Source organism: Thamnophis sirtalis, unplaced genomic scaffold (assembly GCF_051295495.1).
Source record: "Thamnophis sirtalis isolate CommonGarterSnake01/CBP01778 unplaced genomic scaffold, rThaSir2_p1.2 scaffold_9, whole genome shotgun sequence".
NCBI classification, from domain to species: Eukaryota; Metazoa; Chordata; class Lepidosauria; order Squamata; family Natricidae; genus Thamnophis; species Thamnophis sirtalis.
This window is the reverse complement of record NW_028261389.1, coordinates 25819973-25841626: the sequence shown is the minus strand read 5'-3', so window position 1 is coordinate 25841626 and position 21654 is coordinate 25819973. Positions and strand designations below refer to the sequence as shown.

The 21654-nt window shown below is 39.3% G+C and overlaps 1 protein-coding gene across 4 annotated transcripts in view; it reads left to right on the top strand.

The window, feature by feature from the left end:
* The window catches only part of LARGE1 (LARGE xylosyl- and glucuronyltransferase 1), a 342290-nt gene that overhangs the window by 266384 nt on the left and 54252 nt on the right, over positions 1–21654 (top strand). For all 4 annotated transcript variants that reach the window (XM_087723118.1, XM_087723119.1, XM_087723117.1 and 1 more), the window contains 2 exons: positions 4768–4880; positions 10751–10876. In XM_087723118.1, the coding sequence (XP_087579244.1) occupies positions 4768–4880; positions 10751–10876 (239 nt within the window). The remainder of the gene's footprint in view (positions 1–4767; positions 4881–10750; positions 10877–21654) is intronic.

Sequence of the window (21654 nt, the reverse complement as noted above, 5' to 3'; positions counted from 1 at the left end):
TTCTACCCTGTATGCTGCTGCTTATCATTTTAAAATGTAGCATGATGCTATATAAATGAGTCCTTACACAGTAACTCCATTCTGCAATCTAGGATTTTGATACTTTGAATGCCTCTCGCCAAACGAGTTTTTCAGAAGATGTGTCTGTGAGACTAGGCATATGCATATGTATGTATATGTATGTGTGTGTGTGTATATATATATATATGTATGTATGTATGTATGTGTATGTGTATGTGTATGTGTATGTGTATGTATGTATGTATGTATGTGTGTGTGTGTGTGTGTATATATATATATATATATATATATATATATATATATATATATATATATATATATATATATATATATATACACACACACTGTTATATATGTGTTATATATGTGTGTATTCTGCTGCTTATCATTTTAAAATGTAGCATGATGCTATATAAATGAGTCCTTACACAGTAACTCACACCTCTTGCACTAAATACCATGGTTATAGAATTTGGTGGTCAGCTTTGGAATTAATTCATTTTGAACAAATCCCTGGAAGGATCCAGATCGTTGGGGCAATATGTTAACATTTGTACAGCCCACTTAGAGAGGGCTATAAAATACTATAGAATAGAATAGAATTCTTTATTGGCCACATGTGATTGGACACACAAGGAATTTGTCTCTGTACATAAAAAGACAAGATACATTCGTCAAGAATCATAAGGTACAACACTTAATGATAGTCATGGGATACAAATAAGCAATCAGGAAACAATCAATATCAATATAAATCGTAAGGATACAAGTTACAGTCATGCAGTCATAAGTGGGAGGAGGCAGATGATAGGAACAATGAGAATACTAATAGTAATAGTAATGCATCCTTAGTGAATAGTTTTGACAATGGTGATTGTTTAGCAGAATGATGGCGTTCGGGGGGGGGGAACTGTTCTTGTGTCTAGTTGTCTTGGTGTGCAGTGCTCTATAGCGTCATTTTGAAGGTAGGAGTTGAAACAATTTTATGTCCAGGATGCAAGGGATCTGTAAATATTATCACGGCCCTCTTTTTGACTTGTGTAGTATACAGGTCCTAAATGGAAGGCAGGTTGGTAGTAATTGTTTTTTCTGCAGTGGTAAAAATTGCATTCCCTAATCGTGCTAATACCTGTCTGTCTGTCTCCCAACCTCTCCCTCCCTCCCACTCCCTCCCTCCCTACCCCCCTCTCTCCCCGTCTCTCTGCCCTGGATTTGATTATGTTAAAAACAAAATTGCTTTGATTTAATAGTACAGCTATTTATATGTTTATTTAAGAATGAGTATAAATTAAACCTCTGAGTTATTGTGAGCACACTTCTAGTCTTGTATCATCCAATTTATTACTAGTTTGTTGTCAGATATTTTGTTTTTAAATCCCTTTTGGTCATCTGCCAAAAGATGCCTTGGTTGATAACCCTTTAATCTCTTTAGCCAGGAGGACAGGATTATCTGATTACTTGAAAGAGAAAATGGACTGGAATATAGTAAATGGCTCCAAGGCAGCTATATTAAAAAAAAGTGGTTATTACATCATTTTTCTTGTTTCATACATAAAAATTAAAAACTATTTCCAAAAAGTGGGAGGGAAGGAAGGTTCATTTTAGAGGGGGACATAACTAAGGCAGAATATCAGCAAATAGCCCGAGCCTGTAAAGATGAAGTAAGGAAAGCTAAGGCTCACAATGAAGAAAGGCTTGCCACAAAAGTAAAAAATAACAAAAATAGTTAAAAACAAGAAAAAAAGTTAAGGAAACAATTGGTCCATTGCTGGGAGTGGCAAGAAGGTGACAAGCAACAGGGAGAAAGCAGAACTATTTAACTCATTTTTTGCATCTGTTTTTACACAAAGGGATAAAACAGTCCAACCTATCAAAAACAGCACCACAAAAATCAGATTAGGAACACAAATTGAAATAGTACTTCTATGAAGAAGCAAACAAAGTAATAGGCAAAAGCCAACATGGGTTTTTCAAAAACAGATCATGCCAGACTAATCTTATTGCGTTCTTTGACAAAGTGACAAAATTAGTAGACCAGAGGAATGCCATCGATATAGTTTACTTGGACTTCAGTAAGGCATTTGATAAGGTAGCCCATAACCTACTATGAGGTAAAGTAGAAGAATGTGGATAAGACAGCATCACCACCAGATGGATTCGTAACTGGCTAACCAACTGCACTCAACATGTAGTCCTCAATGTAACTCCATCTACATGGAGGGAAGGATGCAGTGGAGTACCCCAAGGCTCTGTTTTAGGCTCAGTACTCTTCAACATCTTCATCAATGATTTGGATGAGGGAATAAATAGGGAACTCATCAAATTTGCAGATGACACCAAGCTGGCAGGAATAGCCAACAATTAGAAGACAGGCTTAAGATACAGAAGGATCTTGACAAACTTGAACATTGGGCACTATCTAATAAAATGAAATTCAATGATGAAAAGAGTAAGGTTCTACATTTAGGCAAGAAAACGAAATGCACAGGTACAATGTAGGTGGTACCTTCCTCAATAGTAGAAACTGTGAGAGGGATCTTGGAGTCCTAGTGGACAACCATTTAAATATGAGCCAGCAGTGTGCAGCAACCACCAAAAAAGCCAACACAGTTCTAGGCTACATAAACAGAGGGATAGAATCAAGATCACGTGAAGTGTTAATACCACTTTATAATGCCTTGGTAAGGCCACACTTGGAATACTGCATTCAGTTTTGGTCGCCACGATGTAGAAAAGATGTGGAGACTCTAGAAAGAGTGCAGAAAAGAGCAACAAAGATGATTAGAGGACTGGAGACTAAAATATGAAGAACGGTTGCAGGAACTGGGTATGTCTAGTTTAATGAAAAGAAGGACTAGGGGAGACATGATAGCAGTGTTCCAATATCTCAGGGGTTGCCACAAAGAAGAGGGAGTCAAACTATTCTCCAAAACACCTGACGGTAGAACAAGAAGCAATGGGTGGAAACTAATCAAGGAGAGAAGCAACTTAGAACTGAGGAGAAATTTCCTGACAGTTAGAACAATTAATCAGTGGAGCAGCTTGCCTCAAGAAGTTGTGAATGCCCCAACACTGGAAGTCTTTAAGAAGATGTTGGATAGCCATTTGTCTGAAACGGTATAGGCAGGGGGTTGGACTAGAAGATCTCCAAGGTCCCTTCCAGTTCTGCCTTTTGAATGTATTACATTCTGATTAACTAAATCCTTGCTATCTCAAGGTAATCCTCAACTAGGAAGGGGCATTTTATTATCCCTAGTCTGAATTTGTGATAGAAGAGAGAAGATTCTGCTTTACCCTGACCTCCAATCTCAGGGATAATTCCTTTGTGATATTCTTGGGCACAAATAGTCTTTCTGATTCTAGCCATCTATGCAAACTCCAGGCAGGATTAAAGTTCCTTTTCAGAGCATTAAAAACAACAGCAAAAAGAATCAATTGTTCCATGTTGAAAAAGGCTGGTTAAGATTTCATCAGAGAATATTATAAAGGGATTTCTCCCTCCCCCATCCTCCACAAATCCTTTTTTGCAGCAGGAAAGAAACAAAATAGGTGGTTGAAATATTACGATTTTTTAGAAAGCCTGGTGAATCAATGTAGTATTTATTTTCATAATAAATTCAGAGGGCATTCATGAATTCACCACGGGGGCTCTCCAAACTCACCACTCAAAGCATCATGTTACCATATTTTTACCTGATGGTTCAGGATAAGGTGCTTCAGGGTTCCAGTGCCTTTGGTATGGTAACATTAAAGAATAATATTTGTAGTTCAGGGTTGAAATGAGGGGTATTTGGTGCTCTCTGAGTTTAGCTCTTTTGCATCAGCAGCAAACCCGGTATAAACGTGGAAGTGTTATTGGTGAATACATCCTATTATGTCAGTCTTGTGAAACTTTAAAATTTTAATGAAGACATTTGCAAGTATGCATTAAAGTCCTTTGATCTACTAATCTTTTGATGATTAATCATCCATGTGTAGAACAGGTAGTCCAGATGGAGAGGAAACTGACTGTAACAAATGTTGTACTCGTGATAATGAATTCTGCATTCAGTATAATTAATTTACATAAAGATTTCTGTATGGCCATTAAAACAGTCACCTTATCCAATATAACCTAGCCTGATATTTATATTGGTCTCTTTATTAACTTTGTGTAGGGACATATGAAAAATACATCTTTCTCAAAAGTTTTGTCCAATATAGATAAAGGAGTGGTTGTTGATGGAATGGTTAAAATGTTTTTTTTTTTTCCCCTTCTGAAAATGCTGGGTGTTTTAAGATGAGCCTTCTATTTGCAAAGTGCCTGCATTTTTCTATTTCTTTTTTTAACCAGGAAAAGATCAATTAAGTGGAAAAGATCGACTTCCTTTATAATGTCATTTGATTGCTACTGCCTGGAACACCTCATCTGAAAACACCAAATTTGCTTTCTGGCACGCACATATTTCTGCCATTTAAAAAACTGAGCTATACATATAAATGAAAACTATTATGTTTTGTTTGACAGGTAGATTGATAGAAAGAGATCCAATTGTTGATTAAAGAATGCTTCTAATTTGTGAGGTTTCTTAGGTTAACTTCCCCCCTCTCTTTTGTCCTCAGCATGATGGAACTGCCCATAGTTTACAATTAATAAAGCTTCCATTTTAATCCTGATACAACCATGCTGAAGCGCGAAGGCCTTGCTTTTTGCCATTTTCACTGCAGCTCGCTTTTTTCTTTGTTTGCATTGCTTACTGATTCCAGGGGTTATTCTGTTACTTCTGGATAAATTGCGCAAGATGAAATGGGAGCAGATGTGGAGACTCACAGCTGAAAGAGAGCTAATGAGCATGCTCTCCACCTCTTTGGCTGACCAGGTGAGTGTGTACTGACTACCACTGAAAGTAGGGAATGGAAAGAGAAGACTTAACATTTATATTGCAAAACTTGTGATGGTTCATTACTGGTAGTCCTTGATTTAGAACCATTTGTTTAATGACCATTCAAAGTTATGGCAGTGCAGAAATAAGTGATTTATGACAGTTCCTCACATTTCCAACCAACACAACATTCCCATAGTCATGTGATCAAAATTCAGGTGCTTGTCTACTGGCAGGGATTTAGAGTGGTTGCAGCTCACATGATCACCATTTGCAAACTTCCAATAACAATTGGGAAGCTTCTCAATCAGTTTCAACAAGCAAAGTCAAAGGATGAGACTGGGTTCACTTTAACAACAGTCTGATTGCTTAACAACCAAGCCAAAAAGGTCATAAAATCAGGTATGACTCTCATACCTATGAAGATTCAGATCCCAATTGTGGTCATAAGTCAAGCAGTTCCTGTACACGGATTTTCCTAATAATGGATCTTGTCATTATGAGAACAACAAATCCAATTTTCCCAGAATAATCAGAGTGCTGATACAGATTATGTAAGCAGACTATGCTGAAGTATTGGAAATAGATTTCAAGAAGCACACTTTCATCAATTTGCAAATATTCAGGGTAAAATCTTCTTAGGATAGGAATTTTACATCTTAAGAATCATTTAACTAAATATTTGTATGCTATTTTCCTGTTGGTTCTGTTGAAACAATTTACAAACAAAATAATTGTGAATGAATCAGATAAAATTATAGTGAATTTTAATTGAAAAGCCTTTGGCTTGATCTAGGTTTTTTTTCTTTTCAAAGTTTATTTTCTACTCACCTTCAAGAACTCCCCTTTTAGAAACTAAAATCTTCCCCATTTTTATTAAATTTGGCAATATATCTGTAATATATATTTAATGCCAAATTAAATATCTAACATTATGGTTATTAGATGGTTTAGTTGTAAAAGCATAATTGGTTTGGTGGTGTTGATGTCTCCCAAGAAAACACTATGACAATGAGACCAAATCCTGTGTCATGAAAGCTATTTTCTCTATAATGTTTCTTAGCATTGATATTTTACTTACTTATTTTTTTAAAAATGTATATCCATCCATCTTAAAACACAACGCTCCTCGGCTCACATCTCTTTATTCCAGTACTTGTGTCCTGCCTCATCCCATAAATTTTTGACAGTTCTCATAAGTTTAGAACTCTAAAGTAACTTAGAGCTGAATGTCATTAGGAGGAACTTGAGTAAGAGATTACACAGTACAGAGACTGAAGTAAGTGTGAGGAAGAAACTCAAAATAATCTTGCCTTGATTTTGTTTAGTATTAAATGGGACAGCAAGAAACTTGGACAGGGTTTCAAAAATCTGCATTCCTGGAATCCCTAAAGTGTCTGTTTCTTCACCTACCTCAAAAGTCTGAAATTTTAAATTAAAATAAAAACTACATTAAACAGACATCAACATTTAGCCAGGCTCATAATGCATTTTGAAGAAGCATGGTCTTTATATTTGTGTTAAATTTATGTTTACCAACAAAGAAATAAAGGGAGGCTAGCAGTGGTGGGTTTCAAAAATTGTTGGAACCTACTCTGTGGGTGTGGCCTCCTTTGTGGGAGTGGCTTGCCACCCATGTGACTGGATGGGAGTGGCTTGCCATCCATGTGACCAGATATGAAAATATGAATTAGTACTTAGGTCGGTCCAAGTAGCTATTCAGAAACTGGTATTGAAGCATGCAAGTCTTAAAGCTGTCAAGTTACAAGATCTTTGCCAGTGGTGGTTTCAAAAAATTTTGGAACCTCTTCTGTAGGTGTGGCCTGCTTTCCGGGTCCACTGGTGGAACCTGTTCTAACTGGTTCGGTAGATTTGACGAACCGGTTCTACCGAATAGGTGCGGACTGGTAGGAACCCACCTCTGGAGGCTAGTATAGATCTATTTCAAGCTATTTAGTTCTCATCAGCTAGCAGTATGAAATAGCTTGAAATTTCATACTGCTAGCTGATGAGAGCTAAATAGCTTTATTTCTTTGTTGGTAAACATAAATTTAACACAAAAATAGTTTGTCATGACTGCCTGTGAAGGCTCCTGGATTGGGGCTGAAAGGCAAAAGTGGAAGCAGTATGCTCTGCCCCATATTTGGGTAGACCAGGTTACCCTGATTTAAAAAAAAAACCACATTCTCTTTATAGTTTTCCTAAAAGTTAGGGGGAGAGGCTATCCAGACTTTGGGATTGGGCAAGCCTCTCCAAAGAGCTGAGGCAACCAAGGAGAAATCCTATTTTTTGTTCCCACATGTTTAACATTTTGAAAGGAAAAAGTTTTTGAAGCATTCTTTCCTTAAAAGATTGCACAGCACGAAGATAGATGACTTGAAGATGTTCCAAAAGTATCCTGGATCAAAAGCTCTGTAGGTCAAAATAGTAAAACTATATTTAGAAACATAAGTATCCAATAGAGTGCTTAGAGTCTTGACAAAATAAGAGCTCACACCCATCAGCAGTTTGAAGTTTTCAAGCGAAAAATGAATCAAACAGAATCAAAGATTGTGGAACTGCAATTCTTCCCAAAGCCAAATAACAAGTTCACAATGAGCCAGATGATTTTTGAATAGACCGCAATTTCATCTTCATAATAAAAATAGATTGAGCTACTTTTATCCCATTCAGACCCCAGCTTCCAACACCGGTTAAGAGCATGCATTATATTTTCTGCTTGGCCTACTGAAAATATACAGGTGGGTATACCATCTATATATTGGTGAAACCTCGCTCTGAACTGATCATTGACCTCTGGAACTACCAAATGAGAATAATTAGAGCCATTGTGACAGGACCAACAGTCCAAGCCCTGAAAAATAATCTGAGAAGATACTATAGTTGATGAATTTCATAACTGCCAAGTCTGAAAGTCCAAGAAAGCAATATTCCTTCCACTCAAAAATCATCTATAATGTTTCCAGTTTCTGTCACACAACCAGATCAAAAGTCTAACAGAAAAGTTTCAAAATAATCTGCTTTATCCAGAGTCTCGGAAAATGATATTTCATCATAATCTCTGAAATCTTTCCTAAACAGGAAATGCTAAGGACTGGACAAGAGTTGTCCAATGTTGCAAGAGAAGAAAATGACTTATTCTATTTTTTTTCTCTTTCTAGGGGAAAAAAACTGTAAGCAGTGATATATTGTAGGCACTATTTCATTACTTTTGCAACATAATGGGTTAGGATCAATCACACTTTCCTTCCTAGTGCTCTACATATAACGCTAAATGATAGGTTGGTGGGAAAGTATACAACAAAAAGATAGTGCTTTTCCAATACTGTAGATACTTAGATCCTTGTTTTAAAAAAAATTCAAGTGAAGCAGCCTGGGTTTAAATACGAGGGTTACATATGGAATTCAATTTAACTGTCTAGTGAGAAAAATATAATCTTATAATCAATACCCATTCTGAACTGAAGGCAGAAGTGATTGAAGCATTTTGGATTAACTATTTGCCTTGACAATATATAATCACACCCTGCATTTCCAGGATGATACACATCTAAGTACCTGTAGGTGTTTCATCTGGCCATGTTTTGTTTTTTACTCCCCCCTCCCTTCCATGTCTTTTTAGCTTATTTTGTTATCCTTTTTTAGTCAAAGTGTGGCTTTTCTGCAATGTTCCCTGAATTTATCTTCCTATTCATCACTACCACCAACAACAAAAGAAAAGTGATAAATATCCGAAATCTCTTATTATTTCTTTCAAATTTATCACTTTTCTTCTCACTCTGAATTGAAGAAATACCACTGATTGTATATTAGATTACTGTTAGACCTTATACATAAAGCTGCATTTCATGATAGCCAGCAAACCTCAGCAGAGTCAGAACTTCCACTACTTTGATTTTGAATTGTGTGTTAAAATAAGGCCACTATGTTCCTTCACTAAAATTCTGAAAGAGCACCATTGGTTTCAGGGTTGTTTTTTTTAAAGACTAAGTCAACACGTTGGTTATCATTATTAAAAGTCTACCTGAAGCCTAAATCACCAAACTCAAATTATTGTATTTCGGACACATTATGCAAAGATCTAGCTCTCTTGAAAAGTCTATAATGCTGGCGGGAAAGAGATGGCTATGCAGACGTTGCCCGTGTTTTCCAAAAGAAAACTCAAGATTGGCCTGTTTTGACTATGTTTGGTGTAAAAGGGAGGGAAAGGGAAGCTCTGTCAGATTTTCTGTGGTTAGAGCCTACATTAACAAAGTCCTAGTATTTGTGTTGTCTGTTTTCCAATCTGGTTTACTTCAAATGACTGACATATGGACTCACAGTGCAACAGGTATACCATTGGAAGAAGCCAGACTAGAAGGAGATCATGCTGGGGTATATTTATCTGGTTGCTATAAGTCAGCACCAATTTGATGGTATATAACAGGGGTGTCAAACTTGCGGCATCATGGCAGCGTCACGTGATGTATCAGGACTTTTTTCCCCTCTGCTAAACCAGGCATGGGTGTGGCCAGCTTGTGATGCATTTGGCCAGTGGGGAAATTCAATTTTTTTTACTACTGTTTCTGTGGGCATGGCATGGTGGGCATAGCAGGGGAAGTATACTGTAAAATCTCCATTCCCACCCTAATCCAGGAAAAGAATATTGCAAAATCTCCATTTCTTCCCGATCAGCTGGGACTCGGGAGACAGAGAATAGATGCAGGTGGGGCCAGTTAGAGGTGGTATTTACCGAACTACTCAAAATTTCCACTACCGGTTCTCCAGAACATGTCAGAATCTGCTTGATTTCACCCCTGCATCTGGCCCATAGGCTGCGAGTTTGACAGCCCTGATATATAACTACTCAAACAATGTGGAAAAGTCAATATCTAAAGCAATAATATTCCTACCATGAATTAATAATCAGAGAGGCCCTTATCTACACCCTTCTGTTAGAAGAAGTATATTATTAAAAATAATTAAGGAAGGGATGTTTTTTTTAACACTACAACATTGGATGCTCTCACTAGGGAAATATAGTAAGGATTAGGATCTATCCTTTTAGCTCCAAATTAAAACACCTTTAAAAGGCAATATTGAATATCCTGAAGCTCTTGTTTATAAGTTGTTAATTCAGTTAAGTCTAGATACTTTTTTAATTTGTTATGGTTTGTTGGTTAGTCTTGCTTAGATGCTTTTCACTTCAAATGTTGCTATAAAATGTTTTTTTTAATCTTTGATTATGAAGATACAGTATTCAAATTTGATAGTGACATAATGTATGTGGGCAGATTTTAACAACAGTGACAGGGAAGGAGTAGGCTGCTTTGTTTTATGGTTAGTCTTTCCTGAGACCCCAACAGCTGTCAAATGTAAATCAGCAGCAAAGTTTCAGGTTATATTGACAAATTCAGTCTGACTGACAATGCTTTCTTTCAAAGCTAAAACCCCAACCCTTGACTTTTAGTTCTTATTTATTTTATCTATCCCATTTATTTGCTGCCCATCTCATAGCAAACCACTGGGTGTCTTTCCAGCATTAAAACATTAAAATCCTAATATACAAAATACCTTTAAAAAAATAAAATTAGAAATCCCAATCAAGATAAAATAAGATAGTTAAAAGATGGGGATATATATATATATATGGGGATGGATATATATATATATATATATATATATATATATATATATATATATATATATATATATATATATATATATATATATATATATATATATATATATATATATATATATATATATATATATATATATATATATGCAGTGTTTTACCCACATTCTTAAGATAATTATAAAGACAGTTTGCCATTTGCAATTGCTTTTCTGCAAGGTGAAAAATGTTTGTTTATTTATCTTTCTAGGATATTTTCAATGCAGTCATCAAACAGAATCCCTTTCTTGTCTATCAGCTTCCATGTTTCTGGAATGTCCAATTGTCAGACCACACCCGCTCTGAACAATGCTACCGGGATGTTTCTGACCTTAAGGTAAGTATTAGTTAATTGACTGACTAGTAACAGCCAGCTATGCATATGGTGTAGAGAGAACAAAATGATGCAATATATCTGGTTGGTTTTAGTTTTGCATATACTTATTCACAAGTATTTTCTGCCAAATTTCCTCAACATTATAATTAAAATGTACTATTTTAATAAATACTTTTCTCTTGAGTTGCACAATTTGGCATGCAAATTTCCCTACTCTAAGCAGTTTTAATTCAACTTCCCCTAATATATGCATTTTGAATGCAACATCTTTAATGCATGCATTTTAATGTAAGAGTTGCAAAATATATTACTTTAGCATTATATGAACAAACATGGAAGAAAGCACTTGTGTTTGTGTAAGAGGGGGATTATAAAAGTATGGATAATGCATTTTAGAATGATATATAAGTGAGTCGGATGTAATTAACCAGACCTTCTTCCCTCTCTTTCATATATTTATGGCATAAAACCTAGAGATGTTTTCAGCTCCCGAAAAGAAAAATGCTTATTAAACCTATTTGAAACTGGAAGGACCTGCAGGTTCCAATCCTCTCATCAAAATGAGAACCGCAGCACCGTTGCCAGCGCAATGGAAGCTCGGCACGTTTTTAGATATGTGCACAAATATGAGCACTTCCGAAAGGGCTGACTTTGCATTTTAATAGCAGTGATGTTGCTTTTGTTATTTACCATCATCTCTCTCTATCAAAGCAATCTTCAGTTTCATTTGTGAATAAAATGGAACCAAAAGAGAATATCACCTTTTTGACCTCTTTATAGATCAGTGTTTTTATTCCTGTTAACGTATAGTTGTTTTCATGTGTACTCAGAAGACGTAACACTGTTCAATGAGTATTGTTTCCAGGTAAGCAAGCCGTGCAACGAAGGTATGGGGTTTATTGTTCTTATGTCTTAAATGTGGCTGGACATGGGCGATTAAATGTAATTGTTGTCATCTTGTTACTACCTTGCGTGTTAGCAGTGTTGGCGAACCTTTTCAGCACTGAGTAGCCAGCTGGCCAGTGCACATGCGTGCGCTGGGAACCAGAAGAGCAGCCACTCAGTGCACATGGTTAAATAGATTAAAGAAAGCACATTTCATAGAAATGATCATATTATAGAAAGCCATCAACATACTACTGTAATGGAGCCCAGAATTTCCACTGTGACTCATGGCAGTCATACATCAAGACACCCACGTGTCTGACTCGATTTTATAACCTTTTGTGGAATTCATGAAGTGAATGTCATGGTCATAAAGAGAATGCTGTGGACATTATGTGCATTCTGCAATCATTGAGCAAGTCAATGCATTCCTATGAGCAATTTTTTTTTTGCCAGAAACTGGCCAAAAAGGTTGCCAAGCACTCAAAATGTCATGTGACTGCAGGGAGGTGCTGCCATTGGAACTCCAGAACCAAGTTATAACTACCTTTTTGGTGGGGATCGTAACTTTGAATGGTCCCTATTTAATTGGTCATTTATCATCAGTATTTCTGTTAGATCATGGACTCTTTCTCAAACATTGGCATTATTGTTGCTCCAGTCATACGGAAATTGCATGCAGCAGAGATTTTCCAGACACTGAAAAATGTTTTCCACTTAAAAAGTGGTGGGCTGGCATTGGCAGCCCCTGTGCAAGTGGCAGGCTGGCGTATATGCATACAGCTCGACTTACATGAGCAGTGGGCCAGCACACATATGCACCAGTGCCCGCCAGCCTGCCATCAGGCAAGTTTAGCAAGGTGCTCACGTGCCCCAATTCCTAATAGGCCATGACCCAGAGGTTGGGGACCCCTGATATAGGACACTACCATGCACAGCCAAAACAGTGGGATATGGCTAGGAATGTAAACACATTTTGCTGTTAACTCTCACATTCCGCTCCTAACAGATTTCCCACTGGACCAATTATTACAATCAAGATAACTTTGAATAGATATCATCTCCAAAAAAAAATCAAAATAATTGGGGTGGAAACTGTTGGGAGATGGTACACTTATATTATCACATTTGCAAGCTGCAGGTGTCTTTTTAAAAACGTAAACAACATGGATTTTGCTTCGGTGATGGTTTTGGACTCCCCGAGTTATTTTTGCAGGGTATTTGGGCAGTCAAAGAAGAGTTTTTGTTGAATAAAAGGCTTGTACCTATAACAAAAATAGTCATTGTCAAGTCATAAATTAAGTACAACTCCCAAAAGCTGTCTGAGAGCCAGATCCTAATACAAATTGACTAAACTAAGCAATAGAAGTGAGGGAAATTTTACAAATCTGCATATTCCTCATGTTTGCTATATAAAGTAAGTAGAGCCAAAGTAATTTCATTCTCTTTATATACTTTTGATGAGGGAAGTGGAAAAGAGAAAGAGATCAAGCTTTTCCATGTTTGTATTATAAGCTAATGGGATAACTGTGCAAATTGCTTTACATCTCCAACCTAGTGTCAGTGCAGAGAATGATAAAACAAAATAAATCCCTGTTCTATAATTATGCCTAGCAACACCGGGTGTCTCACGGAAGTCATGTCGGGTCTATTTTTGAAACAGAGCTGCAGCTTAAAGTTGCTGCTTCATGAGCGAGGCTCTATGGATCATACTAAGCTGAACTGATCAGTTTCATCCAAGAATAATTCCACTTGTGGATCTGCCCTACTTGCATTGAGAAATATATATCTATTGGTTTAATAGGCAGAGTCACTGGTGCATACGTGTGGTCCATGGGGGGAAAAGTGTGGTTGACATATTTAGCACAAGCTTGATTTTTAAAACAAAAATGTGAAAATTAAGCAGTTTCAATGACATTTAAAATAAATGGCCTGATATAGTATATTTGGCACATTCAGTATTTCATACTGATTCCAGCTGGAGTGAAGAATAATGTAGAAGAAACCTCCAGGGGATAGAAGAGAAAGAGATGAATGGTACATGCTGGCATTAGAGGATTAGGAAGGATTGTGTGGGAAGAAAGAATCATAGAAGATTTTAAACTCCAAACTAAGCTGGACAAGATCTTAGCATTCCTCAAATCGAACAAAACCAAATTATTCCTATCAAGCAAAAAAAGGCACCAATTTAATTTTATCTGGTCCCAAGATCATAAGGATTTGTGGATTTGTCAACATTTACCAAAGTATTCTATTTCAGAGTTAGCTATCATCATAAGTGGCTGTTGTTCATTTGTATATAAGGTGACCAGACATCCCGCTTTCAGCGTGACAGGCACGCTTTTCTACAATTTGTCCCACATCCCGCCACGTTCTTAAAAAGTCCCGATTTTTTTAAAAAAAATTATTTTTACCAATGTAAAGAGGCTGCAAGGCCGCGGCAGATAGGGGCCGCCAGCGGGTCTGACTGATTTTCTAGGATGCATACAAGTTGCCTACTATGTCCTCCATATTCGGGGAGAGACACTTGCTCCCGCGCAGCACGATCACGCCACAGGTTTTCAAAGCCACACTCTTGATTGGCTCACAAACGTCATGAGAGACAGCTTCCGAAGGAGAACAAAAAGCGCTGTAGCTTTGCCTAAAGAATAGCCGTCTCTGTAGGAACGAGAATGTCACTCATCCCAATCTGTTGAGACAAATATTTAATCTCTCAGTTCAATGCTAGATATTCAAGGGAAGACTTATCCTACTCGCGATAGCATCAGGATTCTGCACTATAACTTACAACGTTGCTATGCAGTAATAAATTGGAAAGATATAATATGGAAAAACCGACGTCATTAAGCTGTAAGTCCTGAACTAATATATTAAGGAGTAAGCCTTACTGAATTGCACATGGTTTTCTTGCTGCCTTGCTTAGAACAACCCGCCAGAAACGAAGCAGTCTTGCGGGGGGCCCAGCGGCCCCTTTGCTCGCGGGGTGCAACAGCCACCCTTTGACTCACTGTTTCCTTCCAGGTGGCTGGAGAGCCGCTTGTGACAAGGCGCACCTCCTCGAGCTACCTGCAGCGGCGCTTCCCTCCCATTGCGCCCCGCCTGCCTGCCTGCCGGCACCCACGCTCCAGGTGTCTTCTTCACTGGGCAAGCCCTCCGCAGGGCAAGGGGGTGTGATCAGGAAAGGTGGAGTCGGGGGGGGGGCAGACAAACTCCATGCCCACCTCTTTCTTCTAGCAGCTCTGAGAGTCACTGGTGGCAAAGAGCTCGGTGGCATCGCCCGGCTGGAGGGGAGGGTGTGGGATGCGGGACACCAGCCTCCAGGAAGCTCTCCTCTCCGGACGGCCCTGTAAGCCCCCCCCTCCAGCTCGCTCCGTCCCATGTGCCAGAACTTCTCCCATGTGCAGCCTTCCTTCCTTCCTTCCTTTCTCTGTCTCCTCTTCCTTCTCATCTTGTTCCTTCCTTTCCTTCCCTCTTTCCTTCTTATTCCTATCACCTTCCTTCTTTCCTTCATTTCTTGCTTCCTTTCCTGTCTCCATCCCTCTCTCGATCTCTTTCTCTTCCCTCCCTCCTTCCTTCCTTTCTCAGGAGGGGACGAGTGAGGGGGGGGGGCGAAAGGGTGACAGGCTGTGGGTGACCAAGGACCCCTCCCCTTCAGACACAAGATGAGATACCATGAGGAGAGCCCAGGACGAGGGGAGGGTGAGAGGTTGGCAGAGCCATGAACAGTGGTGGTTGTCCTAGGCAGGGGCGTGGTGGAGGTGGTGTGGGTAAAAGGGAACTGGCAGGGGCTGCAGGGCCAGCGAGGATCGGGCAATGGAGGTGGCCAAACTCCATGCCCGCCTCTTTTTTCCAGCAGCACCGAGAATCGTTGGTGGCAAAGAGCTCGGTGGCGTCGCCCGGCTGGAGGGGAGGGCGTGGGGTGCGGGAGACCAACCTTCAGAAAGCTTGCCTCTCCAGACGGCCCTGTAAGCCCCACACATCCCTCTGGCTCGCTCCGTCCCATCTGTCAGAACTTCTCCCATGTGCAGTAGATCTCTGAAGATCTGCCTCTGAGGAGCCTTCCTTTCTTCCTTCCTTCCTTCCTTCCTTCCTTCCTTCCTTCCTTCCTTCCTTCCTTCCTTTCTCTGTCTCCTCCTTCTCATCTTGTTCCTTCCTTTCCTTCCCTCTTTTCTTCTTATTCCTATCACCTTCCTTCTTTCCTTCATTTCTTGTCTCCTTTCCTATCTCTATCCCTCTCTCGATCTCCTTCTCCTCCCTCCTTCCTTCCTTCCTTTCTCAGGAGGGGATGAGTGGGGGGGGCAAAAGGGCGACAGGCTGCGTGTGGCCAGGGACCCCTCCCCTTCAGACACAAGACGAGAGACCATGAGGAGAACCCAGGACGAGGGGAGGGCGAGAGGTTGGCAGAGCCACGAGTGGCAGTGGTTGTCCCAGGCAGGGGCATGGTGGAGGTGGTGTGGGTAAAAGTGAACCAGCGGGGGCAGCGAGGATCAGGCAATGGAGGTGGCCAAACTCCATGCCCGCCTCTTTCTTCCAGCAGTACCGAGAATCGCTGGTGGCAAAGAGCTCGGCGGCATCGCCCGGCTGGAGGGCAGGGCATGGGGTGCGGGAGACCAGCCCCCAGGAAGCTCGCCTCTCCAGACGGCCCTGTAAGCCCCACACACCCCCTCCAGCTCGCTCCGTCCCATCTGCCAGAACTTCTCCCATACAGTATGCACAACTCTGCAGAGCATAATTGGATCCTACAGTAAATACATTCAGTAGTATCAATGCATTTTGCAACCTGGCAGAATGGAGACTACAGTGCCCAGAATTCCTAAACAACAGATTTAAATGCCTGCGTGAGAATTTTGGGAATTGAAGTCTCAGTACAGAGGTGCAGATCTTGAGCGAATTGGCTTGAAGGAGGCTAGAAGGAGCCTCACTGAATTTAATAATACTTGTTGCTGAATCAAGCAGACATGCTTCTGCTGATTAAACTATTTCAGTGTTTTCCCTATAATTCCTTTTACAAGATATAATCTTCCTTGAGTCTAGCTCAGTTCCTGGAGAAACCATAAAGATATTCAAAAACTGCCAGGTTATTTTTGAAACTGTTGTTTTTCCCATTTAGCTTTCAATTTGTAGGGATGTAACCTGGCTGTTTTTGCCTGCTCTCAAAAAGATGATCAGGGTTGATAAATAATCAACCCTGGCTAATACTTGGAGGGAAACCCACCTGGGAATCTCAGTACTGTATATTAAATATATTAAAAATTGTCCAAAAGCAACAATGACAATTTCCATACTACTGCTAAGAAAATTACGACACATCAATAAAATTATAGGAGCTGAGTTTAACTCAAGAGACTTTTCTAAAGGTAGACAGTTATATAACAATTCCACAATTCTGAAAGAACAAGCTTGTTCTATATGAAATTTAATGCTATAGCAGAATGAAGTAACACTGAAGATAAGTGCAGCTAGTCCTCAATGCATGACCACAATTGAGCCCAAAATTTATGTTGTTAAGTGAGACATTTATTGAGTTTTGCCCCATTTTACAATTTTTCTTGCCACATTTGTTAAGTGAATCATTGCAGTTAAATTAGTATCATGGTTGTTGAGTGAATCTGTTTTCCCCATTCTTTGCTTGTCAGAGGGCCACGAACGGGAATCACATGACTCCAGAAAACTGCAACTGTCATAAATCTATGTCAGTTGCCAAACATCCGAATGTAAATTTCATGACCATGGGGATGCTGCAATGGTCATAAGTGTGAAAAACAATAGAAGTCCTTTTTCTGTGCTGTTGTAACTTTGAAATGTCACTAACTGTTGTATATTGAGGACTGCCTATATTACATTTAATTTTTTTTAAATAGCCAATAATTTATATCCTTGAATAAGACTGCATTTAATTCATATAATTATATTTTATGACTATTTACAGGAAGGTTCTTGGAATGGGGCTGAAAAGTCCCGATTTTTTTTTAAAAAAATTAATCACACACACACACACACACACACACACACACCCGGTCAATGGTGTCCCTCTTTACCAATGTTAAAATCTGGTCACCTTATTTGTATACAGTGTGTATTTTTCTGTTGCTTCCCTTGTTATTCTGAACAATGAATGCATTTTGTGTGAAACAAAACTTGGCAACTTGAGACCCCAGAACCAGCCCTCCTGGAGAGAGCTGGAGAGAGAGGGAAGACTTAACATCCTAGGCCTCACTGAGGACAATTTCCAAACTTCACAGTTTTCTGTTATTTTGATGAAAGAAAGACATAAATACTATTGTATAAGCTCCGAAATAATAAAATAAGTTAGAAAAGCAAGCATAACTAACATCTCAAAATCCCCATCCAAAAGAAAAAAGAAAGGAAAGGAAAGGAAAAGAAAAGAAAAATATCCCCATGCATTACAGAGCCTCACCCAGTTCAGATCTTTGTTTCATCTTGTATGGAATGTTGTTGTTGTTGTTTAGTCATTAAGTTGGGTCTGACTCTTCATGAACCCATGGACCATAGACCCCTCCTCCCATCCTTCACTGCCCATATTTACTGTATTTTTCGGAGTATAAGATGCACCGGAGTACAAGACGCAGCAAGGTTTTGAAGAGGAAATTTTTTAAAAAAGTTTTTGCACTCTGCAAACCTTCTAAAAATGCTCAATTTTTCACAAAAATGGGCCCATTTCCCTCCAAACAATACATGATTAACCTTTAGGGAGCTTGCAGACTGCTCCTGGGGGGGGCAAAAACGAACAAAAAAAAGCCCGTTTTTTGAGAAAACAGGCCCTTTTTTTGTAAAAAAAAAAAAAAAAGAGGGGGGGGGCATTGATAGCCTTTAGGAAGCTTATAGAGTGCTCCTGGGGGCTGGGGAGGGTAAAAATGAGCAAAAAACGGGCCATTCTTTGCTCATTTCTGCCCTTCCCAGCCCCGAGGAGCTCTCTAAAAGCTTCCTAGAGGCTATACGAGGCCATTTTGGTAAAGAGGGGGGGGTTCAGGAGGCAAAAAATGCTGTATTCAGTGTATAAGATGCACCCAGATTTTCAGCCTCTTTTTTGAGGGAGAAAAGGTGCGTCTTATACTCCAAAAATACAGTATGTTCATTGCATCAATAACACTATTGGTTTTTGAGGCTAAAAAGCAAGAGTGGGATTTTACCAGTTTGGACGAACTGGTAGCTCCAATGATAAGCTGGGAGCATCAGATGCCCCCCCCCCCAACTTCCCTATTTTCCTACCTTTAACTTCTCAGCTGATTCGCGTGGCAGAGTGGATTGCCACGTAAATTAGCTGTGTTAGTCCTCTGAAGATCGCGTGATCCCCGAACAGGTTGTTAAACCAGGAGGTGTTGTTTTTAATTCAAAGAGTATCTGTGACCTGAATATCTTGTTCCAAATGCTGCTTTTGAACAAGACTTCACTACTTTTGGGAAATAGTTGCAGAAGAAAGTGATTTAAATGTTTATTAATGTTCTTTGATTGAACACATAAGTGAAATAAACATTTCCTTATACAGGTAGACCTCAACTTACAACAGTTCATTTAGGTACCGTTCAAAGTTACAATGACACTGAAAAATGTGACTTATGACAGTTTTTCACAGTTGTGACCTTTGCAGCATCCCCATGGTCCCAAGATCAAAATTCGGATGATTTGCAACTGGTTCATATTTATGACGGTTGCAGTGTCCCAAGGTCATGTGATCCCCTTTTGAGATCTTATGACAAGCAAATTCAATGGGGAAGCCAGATTCACTTACCACCCAGGTTACTAACTGATCAACTACAAGTGATTCACTTAACAACTCTGGCAAGAAAGATCGTAATATGGGGCAAAACAACAAATGTCTCACTTAACGACAGAAATTTGGCTCAGTTGTGGTCGTAAGTCAAGACCTACCTGTATTTTATGCAATTTAAGGGATTCACTTGTACTCTGAATCTCAGTTCACGTAGCCAAATTTCTCTCTGTTTTCAAATAGCCTCCCAAAGAAACAAAGAATTTTTCCTTCCCCAGCAGCCCATTATTTCTCAGAATCACTCTAATTTCTGGCAAGGTTTGCTTTTCTGCCTCTGCTGCCTTGGCTTGCTTACTCCAAGCTAATATTCTTGGTTTCCCATTTGCTTTAACAGCCAGCTTATGTGGAACAAAGGCACTGATTTTTCTCCACTCCCTTGGATGGTTCTCCAATTAAAGTTCCTTTGTACTCAGGATGGGGCAGCCACCAAAGCTGTGCTCATTCACTAACACTGGCAGGGAGGAATAGGGCAGGATAAGCTGCTCTGCTTCACCTTGTCTTCCCAGCAGGTAAAAAAAAAAAATACAATGCAGAATGAAGACCAGCAGGCCTGCCCTTGCTCTACCCAGCATTGGATGATCATTGGGCAGAGATGAGGTGAAAACCCAGGTTTTCATGATTGTGTTATGGCCTGTTCCTCACTTTTCTTTCTCCCTATTCAACAGAAGACTTTTATAGATGCCTGTGTAAAGCATCTCTTAGCTTTAGAATGCTGAAGAGACCAAATGGATCTATTTCTCTGAAAAGAACTTCACTGAATAGGATTTCTCTGAGCTGCCCAAGATCTTGTTTCTTCACGAGTTTCAGCCTTGCTTTGGGCTGGGTCCTGATATTGTGCTAGGCCTTGATCTATTTAATTAAACGAATTACATTTAGCTCAGGTTTATACACTTATAAGATAAAGCCAATCTGTCTTATTATGTCTCCACTTTGCCTTTGCCTCTTTTCACTTCAAAGCCTTTGCTTTGGCCTTGCTTGCTGGATCTGCTTCTCCTTTAAGCCATGGATAGCCACAGAAAGAAATGTAGAAAGTATAGAGGATGGCCTTGAGGGACAGAAGGAAGATCCAAGGCAACGATCAGATAAAAGTTGTCCACACCAAGGAAGTAGTCTGCAAAAATGTTTCAGATAGCAGCAGCACCCCCAATTCACACAGAGATAAAAGAGGAAAGCATATTCAGACTTGGAATATTCGGTTACTGTAGCTCTTCTAATAAAAATTGCTTTAGGCCACATAGTGTTTATTTCTTAGTCTGGTTTATTTTATAGGGTTGACAAGAACCAACAGTAAGGATATGAGAACAGGCTTTCCTCAAGCATCCCAAGACCCAACAGCACTTGCTTTTAAATCATTGGGAAGAACTTGCGAAAGGATCACATATTTAATGTGCAAAAATCCATAGAGGATCTGCATACATGTGTTAGCATGTATGTTCTTAATTCCCCAAACTAGGCACTCCCATGGCTGTGCACTGAACTGAAACGTTCTTGGTATGTTCATAGCATAGCTCTGTATACACTGTATACCCTTTTGTTCTTGATGCTCCCCAAATTAATCAACTTTTTAAAACATTTAGTTAGAGCAGCAGTACTCAAATCCATGACCTCTGACCTCTTCATTTTGCAGCCTCTCTGTGCATTTGGCCATGAATGCTGAAAACTTCAAGGTTAAGTTCTTGCCACTTTGAGACAGAAAAAATATTACATAATCCAATTAATTTGAGGGTGGGGAGAGAATCTGTTTCTTGCTTCTCCTTCCAAATATTAATTGCAGCTTCAACCACTAAATGTTGACCAATCTTGGGTCAGAGACTGCATTCAGATCTGATATTCCAACTTAAGAAAAGAATTTTTTCTGCTGGGTAAAGAGTTTTCAGCCCCAGAAAATTGACGAAGTCCACACAGCAACTGAAATCGTATATAACAAGTTAGTTAATTGTGAATTTCCCCAAGAATAAATTTAGTGACCTCACTAAAGGAACTCAGTCAAAAAAGTTGCTGCTTGTCAAGGATACAACGTAGATATTTTGGGCACTGAAAATAATTGCAAAAAACTTCTTTTTTCAACTAAGAAAAAAAATAGTTCAATAAAAGTTCATTTCGG